The sequence below is a fragment of the Leptonychotes weddellii genome, chromosome 5 (assembly GCF_054177405.1).
Source record: "Leptonychotes weddellii isolate Sample4059 chromosome 5, ASM5417740v2, whole genome shotgun sequence".
NCBI lineage: Eukaryota > Metazoa > Chordata > Mammalia > Carnivora > Phocidae > Leptonychotes > Leptonychotes weddellii.
The window spans coordinates 86,250,341-86,260,982 of record NC_138373.1 but is presented as its reverse complement, the minus strand read 5'-3'; the positions used below and the strand labels follow the sequence as shown (position 1 = coordinate 86,260,982).

The window sequence follows — 10,642 nt, the reverse complement described above, 5'->3', positions numbered from 1 at the left end:
TAGAACTTTTTAAAAACATTATTTCAATTAAGATTTTGGGATAGGGGGTGGCAAGACTTTAATTTTTTTTTTTAAAAAAACAATGAAGTGAAAAAGTTTCAAAATCTTTAGTATTGGCTAGTTCTCAACACTGGCTAAAGTAACATTTCATACACACTTTGCAAGTGTGGTCCATATTTAAGAATGTCTAATGCTTAAATAATAAATTAATAACAATGATTCTTTCAGTGCATTTAAAATGTATTTTTAAATATCTGAAGTGAGATGGTGTGTTGAGGTGAAAATATCACTGGACCAGGAGGAAGGTGACTTAGATTCTAGTTACATGTCTTTTACAATTTCAGTTTTGGGCAAATCACTTACTGTCCATTTCTTCATGTTAAAAGGAGTCATCTCAGAGGCTTAGCTAGCATTACAACTATGTGATTTACATTCAGTTTACATAAGGATATACCTGTTTGTCAATCTCAGCACAGTCTGTAACTTTTTACCTGTGTTATCTTCAGCGCCAGTCTTAGACAAAGTTGTGCAAGAGGTGAAGTTTATTTTTGAGTATCTGTTCTCCAGTAGCAGTACTCCTCTCCCATAGTAGTGTCATCTTGCCTGCCTACCCTTCTACATGCCACATGACTTTCTTTTCTTCTAATTCCCCTAACCTCAAGATTTATTGCTGCTTTGGGTATCTCCATGAAGGCTTCCCATCAAGTCACATTGTTCAGGCGCAACTTAATCTGACAGATACTGTAATAGGATCTGACCTAATAGCTAATTTTCAGGTGGTAGCTAGAGCAATTTAATTTTGATCCTTTGAACATCATCTCTTTGCTACCTGGTCGACTAGTGGCTAAGTAGGAAAAGTAGGATTTTTCATACCTGCTAAGAATAGACCCTATCCAGTAGAAGAATTTAATAAATTTATATTAATAAATACTGAAAGATTCCTTAGATAATCTAAAACTAGGACTAGACCTGGTAACAGTGATACATTCCATTATTTTAGTAAGTAAAATCTTCTTACAATGAAAAATACTTTAAAATTTAATTCATAAAGCTTACTTTTTAGCAGAATTCATTTATCCAGCAAATATCTGAGTGCCTACTGGATGCCAGGTACTGCACAAGGCAGTGGGGATCCTACAGTATCCCCAACAAGGGACATAATTCCTATCCTAAAGTAGTGCTGATATTTTAGAGTGGTCTGTAATCTTAGTGAGGCATTTGGCACATGACCCAGAAATAAGATAATGCATATTTTAGTTTTGCAAAGAAGGGATATGGTCTCTAAGGTTTCTTCCAGTTCTAAAATAATTGTTTCGCTCTGATTCCAATAAAGCTGTTTAATCAAGCTACTTTATGTAGATCACTTTACTTCATTATTTTAAGGGAGTAAACGTGACTGTATTTTTTATTTGGGATAATTATGTGACTTTATTGGGACAATTGTAGTACACATTAAATCGTATGTCAGATGATAACATTAAAATTCCCAAGTGCGTAATATTCTAGTTGGTCTCTTTGTTTCATAATTAAAATAGACTTAAATATTGAATTCAAAAACAGTTTTATTTATCTGGGTATGAATAAACAGATGCCTGAACTAATTCACAGAAAAGGAAACTTCTGTGTAAAATTCAGTCCAATTTCTGAAATGCTATGCTAAACTACAGGTTTATGGAACATTATCTAGATAGGGTGTTAAGACTTTATATAGTACTTCCTCTTGTTTCTACACAAGAGAAAGAAATGGCCATACTTCAGGAATTGCAGTGCATAACTGAGGGATTTTTAGGACTCTTGAATTTTTTGATGTAGCTGGGCAACTTTTTTTAGGCAGTGGTAATCATCCTTTATTATGTGAATTTTGAATGGTTTGACAAAAGGTTTGTTTTTGTAGAGATTTTAAAAGGGGAGCGATAATCCTAGAAAGAAATATTATGTAATTATTACGGCCTTAAAGATAAAAATCCTTGGAGTTGAAAAAATTGCTAAATTACCTAGTCTTAGACATTAACATGTTTGTGGAAGAACATAGCAGAAGTATGTAGTATAATTTGAGTGAATATTACCAATTAGGAATTCTAGGCTCTATTTTAACTGAGTCACACTGCATAGGAATTTAAAACCTAACTTACAGGTTATCAAAATCTTTGCCACCATTGCACAATTTTGTCCTAATATATATAGAAACTTTTGTGAGGCATGTTCGGTTGCAGTTTGCACAAGTTCATCTCATTTGTGTTCCAGTGATTTTTTTCTTCTAACCATTTTTTTCAAAACAATAAATACACATTGTTTTTTTGGTAGGCAATAAAATCTGTCATTTCCATTGTCAAAAAGTAATTTCTTGATAACTGTATTAATGGTTTTTAAAAAACCATCAGTTACTTTAAAACTGAATTTATATTTAATAACTTCTGTATTAGTGTTGGGTAGCATGAAATCTGCATTGAGAAATTGAACAGCATACAACTGGTAGCTGTAAATTCCTTCAGAAAATGAAAATTATTTCTTCCTAAAGATATATTTACATCAGTTCTTGAAGAATAGTCATAGCTAGATTAATAACTGTTTTAGTTTAATAGTTTTAAGTGCCTGTTTGGGATGATAGGAAATTTAGATGAATTTAGGAAAAAAACAAAGTTCTAACTTACAGAAATGTCCATTACAGAGCGTCGCCCTCCCCATAGAGCTAAATGGGTTATGTAATGTTTTATCCAAAAGTTTCCAATTCCACTGTCTTGTGTTTTCATGTTGAAAATACTTTTGCATTTTTCCTTTGAGTGCCAATTTCTTACTAGTACTATTTCTTAATGTAACATGTTTACCTGGAATGTATTTTAACTATTTTTGTATAGTGTAAACTGAAACATGCACATTTTGTACATTGTGCTTTTTTTTGTGGGACATATGCAGTGTGATCCAGTTGTTTGCCATCATTTGGTTGCGCTGACCTAGGAATGTTGGTCATATCAAACATTAAATTTAAAAATGACCACTCTTTTAATTAAAATTAACTTTTAAATGTTTATAGGAGTATGTGCTGTGAAGTGATCTGAAATTTGTAATATTTTTGTCATGAACTGTACTGCTCCTAATTATTGTAATGTAATAAAAATAGTTATGGTGACTCTGGTAGTGTGTACTTCTTGAAATTTGAAACATTTGCCCCACAATTGATACGGAATAGTTTATAAGCCACAGACACTATTATTAGTGAATCTTTTGCAGCTTATATGTTAGATATATTCTTTGTGAAAGGTGCTGTGAACATTATGTAAAGGTTTAAGTGTTTGCTTAAAACCATGTTAGATTTAGGTCCATTTACTATGTTAACTCATTAAGAAGTAGATGCAAAACAGATCTGCCTTTATGATGAAAGAACAGAATAACATTATTTATTACTTTTTATCAGTAAAGGTAATTGATACACAACAGGTGACTTGTTTTAAGACCTAAAGGGAGTCAGCAGCAAAATTAATAATGGGAGATATTAAATAGGTATGTATATAATGCCAGTCACTGGCAGCCTACTTCAAGATCAGAAATAATCTTACTCCATACATATTATTTCTGTAACTGCACTTAAATCATTACCATGTGCTATTTGTTTTGTAGTGAACCTTGAATGTGTGCTGTTAATGTATCAAATAGATTCAAAAATAAGGAAATAAGATGGTACTCCTTCAAAAGTTAAGGAAAATTAATGTGCAATAAATTATTTTGCTTAGTTACATGCATTAAATGGCATTCTCTTGTCAGTAAAATGGAGAAATGGGCTAAGAATAATTGGTAAAAACTTATTAAAATTATTTTAAGTACATTATATTTTCATTCAAAATTGGGTACTCATTAATTTTTAATTGGTAGTTGGCTATATTGCTGGTTTTGTATAAAAATTAAACATTAAGGATTGCTGATAAAGCTCTGTGAACAGAAGTTGAAACCTATTTTGGTTCATTAAGGCAGCTCAGGCATTTTTTACATGACGTGTAAATCTTGCCATTTTAAGTTAGTTACTTTTATCATATCTGGTATACATAAACAGCTGGCATTGAATTCCAGTCAAATTATAGTAATAGTGATCAGTTAGTTTTGTTGATATCTGAGTAATAGCGTTGTTTCATCGCTCTGTATTTCCTAAGGAAGTATAAGGCTTCTAGCTCTTTCATTACAAATTTGCCCCGTCCAATAAGATCTTTGATCTTCTCTGGGTCCTTCACATCTTTGTTTTTAAGGAAAACACTCTTCAGACGCCTTTTAAAATAGTCTGCTCCTTTTGGATAGTCTCGCCCAAGATACAGCAGCTTAAAAAAGAAAGGTTACATATTTCTAAACAATCTGTATCTCAATAACATATGTATAAAACTGGCAACATAATTACTTACATTTTTATAAAGATTCAGTACTTCTCCTCTTAAAGAATTGGCCATTTTCATTTATTATGGAAAGTATCCACTTTTACACATAACATACCTAAAGAAAAATAAAAATTTTTGTAAATAACTGCATTGTAGTCCCAAAAAAGAATAAATGATTTTACACATTGGGAAAAAATGGTAATTTTTTTTTCATTCAATAAATACTTATTAAGCACTTATGTTCCAAGCACTGGGACATAGCTACGAAATGTCAGATAAGATACCTGCTCTCACAGAACTAACATTTCCTGTGGGAGACATAATAAGAGAATTATGAATTGTGTAAGTCCTATGAAGGGAAAGGGTAATGAAAGAGAAAATGACTTGTCAAAGATAGTTATGTAGGTGTACCTTCTTTTATACAGAGTGGAATGAATTAGATTTGAATCCCAGCTGCATAATGTTACACAGATTAAACTTTATGAGCTTCAGTTTCCTTACTGTCGAAAGGAAGACTGTCTACGTTGCTCTCAAGGCAACATTTTCTAGTAGCCCATATTAAAAAATATAACAAAAATTAATACATTTTGTTCATATCCAAAATATTTCAGTGTCATGTTAGATACATATCAGGTGCTTATAGGTATCAGTGGCTTAGTTGCCACCATACTGGACAGCATAGCTTTAGAGTATAGTTCCTGTGACAAGGACATTTTCCTACAGTACAACCATCAGAATAAGGAAGCTAACACTGCTGCATTACTACGTCAAATCACAACCCCTTCATGTTTTGGCAGTCATCCCAAAGATGCCCTTTATAGCAGAAAGTTCCAATTCAAGATTACACATTGCATTTAGTTTTCATGTCTCTTTAGCCTTCAGTCTGGAAACAATTCAAGTTTCCTTGACTTCCATAACTTCATACTTGTGAAGATCACAGGCCATTTATTTTGTAGAACAGCTGGAGACTACCACAGATGTTTAAAGTGCTCAGAAATAACAGAGTAGCCTGGGAAGGGGAGCAAGGGACTGGAGAACAGGAAGGGATCAAAAGGCAGGAGGAAATCCTTGGGGATAATGGAGATGTTTATTATTGTGATTGTGGTGATAGTTTTATAGCTGTATACGTATGTCAAATTAATCAGATCGATTTACACTTTAAGTATAACTTACTATATGTCAATTATACCTCAGTAAAACTTTTTAAAAATTGGTGTAAGTATGCTGGTAAAATGTTCAGAGGAAGGCTGGGAGATAGTGAGGTACACATGGAAATAGAGATCTAAACCACAAGGTTGCCAGTTAGTGGTCAGAATAGGTGGTTCAACCAGCCACCAGTCAAGTTGCATAAAACCAGGTATGCCTCTCTGGGGGGGAGCCCTGGTTGTAAACACTTATTTTAAATTTTTTAAAAAATATACTTGGAAGACTCCTGCTGCCGGGATGGCAGCTAAATGAAGTCCTTTTCATTTCTTGCTGAAGTTCATAAATCTGATTCTCTGGCTTTTCTTTCTTAAGGGGGAAACATGAACAAACATTATTTCCATTTTAATTCTTACATAATTCCCCACTTTACTAGTAGTTTTTAAGCTAATTCACATAGCAAACATACAATGTAGCAGAACAATTCTTTCTTTTTGAACTTTCTTGAAATTTTCTGTTTTTCTCCGGATTGCTTTTTCTGCTTTTGTCTAGATTGCTTCTGAGCTTTCTTCCCAAGTCTGCTTTTTTTTTTTTTCCATTTTTACAAGTGAAACGACAAAAAAAGCATTTTTAGAAGACTGCAGCTTAACAGACTGAGCCTCACTTAGGGATTATCTGAGTGTACCCTTTGTTGGGGAACCTCTGAAGTCAAAGTCATTCCTCCTGGACTGGCTGATCAGATTCCCCAGAGAAGAAACTTCCAATTTGCTGAGGGTTTGCCTATTCAACCTGAAGAAATGGAAGAAGGATGGGGGCCTTGCATTCAGCATTATGTACACCAAATTTAATTTCTGTTTCCAGTGTGGTTCTCATGTACTTAGTATACATGAGGACACCTCAGTGCATAGAATAATATTATTTAGTCAGAAATACATCTCCATGCTTCCGTGGAGTGAGAGGTGCAGTCCCTCTAGAGGTGTTTTTCCTAAATAGCTTTTACTTAATCTCTTTGATTTACTTCATTCTTCATTTCCAATTCCATTGGCCCTGTTCCAGTGCCTTTTGAGAATTATGCAGTATAAATTGGGCTTTTCTGGTGTGTTGAGTCACATTCATTCATCTGGTTTGCAGCTTCCAAATTTTTACTGTTGTCATCTCTTTTCTCTCTCATTTTTTGTTTATTTTTATATCCCTTCACTGACGATCAGTGGAGTTTTGAAAGGTAATGAAATTAGAAGGGTACATTTAATCTACCATATTAACACCTAATTTCCATTTTAAAACTTTTTTTGTTGTTTGCTGAGAGCCAGTTTCTAGCGTGGTTTAATCTTATTGAAGAATGGCTCTTAAGAATCACATGCTTTAGGGGCGCCTGGGTGGCTCAGATGGTTAAGCGTCTGCCTTCGGCTCAGGTCATGATCCCAGGGCCTGGGATTGAGTCCCGCATCAGGCTCCCTGCTAGCCGGGGAGCCTGCTTCTCTCCCTCTGCCTCTGCCTCTCTCTCTCTCTCTCTGACTTTCATGAATAAATAAATAAAATTAAAAAAAAAAAAAATCACATGCTTTAAAAATCATTCTAAATCTACATAGACATACTTTCAAGTTGCAAATTATAGCCTGTTTAATTTTCTGGCAAAGAACACAGCTTTATTTAACTCAGAATTTATAATTTGTAAAAGCTTAAATTAACCTTTTAAGCTATTGCCTTTTTTACAAATCATACATAATAAAAGGATTTGCCCAGCAAAAAATGTAGCTGGTTTACTAGGGTAAAATTGTCCAGTTCTTTGATACGTTAATTTGTAGAAGTTAAGGCAGTTTATTATTATTTTATGTTGACCTTCAGGCTTTAAGTTTATTAGCCATTGGGAGAAAGAGGTCTCCTTGGGTTCACCTGGTGAAGTTAAAGTGCAGCAGGGACCTGGGGCTGCTCCTTAACCCTACATGAAGTCATGCAGGTTACTGCTCTTTGTAAAGAGCCAAGCTATTAGGGACTAAGAGAAGCCCCCTATCATTCTGAGAATGTGTGTGGTGGGCAAGGGGAAGGAGGTACAATCCCCATTGATAGCTTTTTTCCAATGACTGCGGGCTGAGAGAGTTCAGACTTAACCAACTCCAGTCCTGGGTTAACTAAGAATTGTCATTTTACTGGTGGCCAAAGCTGTTGTTAATCAGTCTTCCTCATGAAGTTCAGATGGCAATAAAAGTTGAAGGAAAATGGGCAAAGAAAGGCAGTGCAATGTTACTATTTATTGGTTTCTAATAGATTTTGACTTCAAACAGCTGAAACACATTTCCCCAAACTAGTTAAGCCTAAAAAGCTTCACATAAAAAACTCTAACACCAGCTCCAAAGGATAGGTCATCAGAGAAGTAGGTGGCAAAAAATTTTTGCCCCCTAAGGCTGGCATTTGGCTTGGTCGAGGCATACCTAGGAGCCAGATTATAGAAGGGAGTTGAAAGGAGCTGGTATGTGTATGTTCAGAATGGGTGGATACTGTGCCAGTCTGAAGGCAAAGAGAGAACAGGAAATCGTCCTTACACTTAGGCAGCTTGCAAGGGAAGTACTAGAGAGTCAAACTCACTGGTATAATTTTTACAGCACAGTGTCCCTAGAACACAGTCTAGTATGTTCTCACACATCCCTAGCACTTCCTCCTCCCTAGGAGGGAGGCGGCATAGAGTGAGAGCTTGAGCAAGTCCTCTGCCCTAGAGGCCTACCATTTTAAGGTAATTTGGGATTACCATTAACACCACTGTATGCCCATCAATCCTAATTGAGTTGACTGAGGTTTTATATCATAAACATTATTAGCTTGACTGAAACACTAAAACAAAAACTTCCATACCAGATGGCTTCAGAACTCTATATGAAGTCGACATTAAGATGTTTTTTTATCTTGCTACCAGGGATTTGGGGATGGAGCGTCATAATTTACAATCTGGATTTCTATTACAATGGGAGTTAATAACACCTCAGCCAACAAGACTAGCTCAGTAATCCTTATTTACTAATATATTTAGTCAATAAAGTTGGGAGAGAGCATTATACAATTAGAATTCAGAGATAAGAAATGCCAACGATTTTAAAGTATTCAATGTTTTGTCATGCTAAAACGGCCCTAAAAATCACAGAATTGAGCATTTGGAAGGAGCTTAATTTCTTAATCACTTGATTTCTTCTAGTTTTCCTGTTGGTCTAAGTTGCCAATGTTTCTTTATGTGGGGAGGAGACTGAAATTCTAAAGGTTGTACAACTGGCTAGCACCATTAGCCTGTGACCTTGGGCTTAACGAGTCTTGCTGGGCCTCAGCGACCTTCAACTGTAGGAAATCCTTTACCCAGGAATTGCTTCAAGTAATTTCCAGTTCTTGTTTAGAGCTGCTCTTAGGAAAACCGGCTTGCAAAACATAACTTGCACAGAAAGTAAACTGAACCATGTGCAAAGAGAAGAATCCAAAGGTCATTAATTTCAAAATAACCAACCCTCTTGGAACCAATTTATTTACCCCTTTCTCTAAATTGCCAACTGAGCCCCGTCCCCACTCGGGCCTAAGCTGTGGTGGCCCAGGCAGCCCGCCCGGGTGTCAAGTCACTTCACTCAATCGCGTAGCCGGCGTCTCCCTTCCTTCTGGAAACGCCTCACAGAAAGACCGGCCCCAAAACACTCCTAGGGAGGAAGAGAGACTGTCAACGTCGGAAGACGTTCAGAAACCCTATGCCACACCCGGTAGCCCCTGCCCAGACCATACTTCACCGCCTCCAGACCCCGGGATCTGGAAAACAATAAAACGTCCCGGCGGCTGCACTCACGCACTTTCCGGCATTCCACAGCCGTAAAGGCCTCCGACCGCTTCGACTCCGGGCTCTGTCAACAGCGAAGCAGGGCGGGTGTTGGTGTGAGGCAGCCAGTCAGAGAAGGGGGCGGGGCGCCCCACGGAAGGACCCCGGCGCGATTGCGCGGACCAGTACGCGAGGATTTGAGCTCTTTCCCTTGGGGCAAGTGGGCGGGGCTTGTCGTCCTGACAACCCGGGAGCGTTCGTCCGCACACTCTGAGCTCCGATTTGGCCGACTACGGAGGGAGGCTCTGCTGGCTGCAGAATGGTGAGCTGGGAAAGTGGGGGACCCAGGTGAAGGGGGGAGCAGTGATTCCCCCGTGTTAAATGATGTAATAAGAGCCTGACATATTTTAGAGGGGAGCGGGTGGGTTTAAGAAAGAACCCTTACCCCTGTGGGAAATTGGCCTTCTGATCCGTGGCCTTCCCGTCCGGGATCTCAGGGACGGATGGGAGTCTCAAACCGGTTTCTTCAAATGGGGGTTGGCCAGTGCGGTCAAATGGTGTCCTAATCTCGCACTGTTGCTAGGTTTAAGAATTGGCCTCAACCTGGTAATTTCCAAGAATGATAGAAGTTTCCATTAAATTGCTTTTTTCATTGGCAGCTTGGCGAAAATGTGTTTTTGTGCCTCCTCGGTAGTTAATTAAAAGCTGTTGCAGTTTCTTCTGCTTTGGATAGTCATCTTATGTGGTATTTTGTGGAAATACGAATTGTTTTGTGATTCAAATTACTCAGCTTGCCTTGAATTTGTTAAATATAATAAAGCTACTTGTTTTGTTTTAATGCACTCCTCAGCTGTTTTGTCTTTTTCCAGAACACAGACCACCTGCCCCTTATGAGATGATCTCTGTTCCCATTTTCTTAAATGTGACTTCCATTTTCTGTGGTTAAAACCAAAGGAAGTAGAAAATGTAATTATTTAATTCATTAATTAAGGGGAAATACGGACTACTTTCTTTGTGTTTGACACTAGGCTAGAACCCCTCCCTGCTGTGGGAGACAGGCTAAGCTAATAAGAATACAGTTTTTTAACTGTAACAGTTGAAATGTCTACAATGGATTAAGTTGGGAATGATGAAATTGGGGTGGGAAAGGGCACAGAAAGGGAAGAGCAGTGCTTTTCAAACTGTGTTTTAAAGTATGAGTATGAATTTACCAGAATTGATGGACAATGTTCATGTCAGGAAGAACAGGAAGTAAATGGACTTTAAGCTGACTTAAAACTGCTGGTAAATTGAGGGAACAATAAGCCCCTATTTATTTTCCAATGGAACATAAATTTCATCTTATCCATCTAGCAGTGTT

The 10,642-nt window shown here is 37.0% G+C and overlaps 1 protein-coding gene across 4 annotated transcripts; it reads right to left on the bottom strand.

Moving 5' to 3' along the window:
• Positions 1–77: 77 nt before the first annotated feature.
• Positions 78–9,436, bottom strand: ETFRF1 (electron transfer flavoprotein regulatory factor 1). Of its 4 annotated transcripts, XM_031032806.2 has the most exons (4): positions 9,252–9,382; positions 9,009–9,169; positions 4,386–4,473; positions 78–4,304 (listed from the first exon to the last, which is right to left on the bottom strand). In XM_031032806.2, exons 3-4 carry the CDS (start codon positions 4,434–4,436, stop codon positions 4,083–4,085), a joined length of 273 nt encoding a protein of 90 aa, XP_030888666.1. In that variant the 5' UTR covers positions 4,437–4,473; positions 9,009–9,169; positions 9,252–9,382; the 3' UTR covers positions 78–4,082. The 4 variants fall into 4 exon arrangements, with proteins under 4 accessions (XP_030888666.1, XP_030888655.1, XP_030888659.1 ...); XM_031032795.2 differs by lacking the exon at positions 9,009–9,169 and having other exon boundaries at positions 9,317–9,436; XM_031032799.2 differs by lacking the exon at positions 9,009–9,169 and having other exon boundaries at positions 9,313–9,426.
• Positions 9,437–10,642: the final 1,206 nt, after the last annotated feature.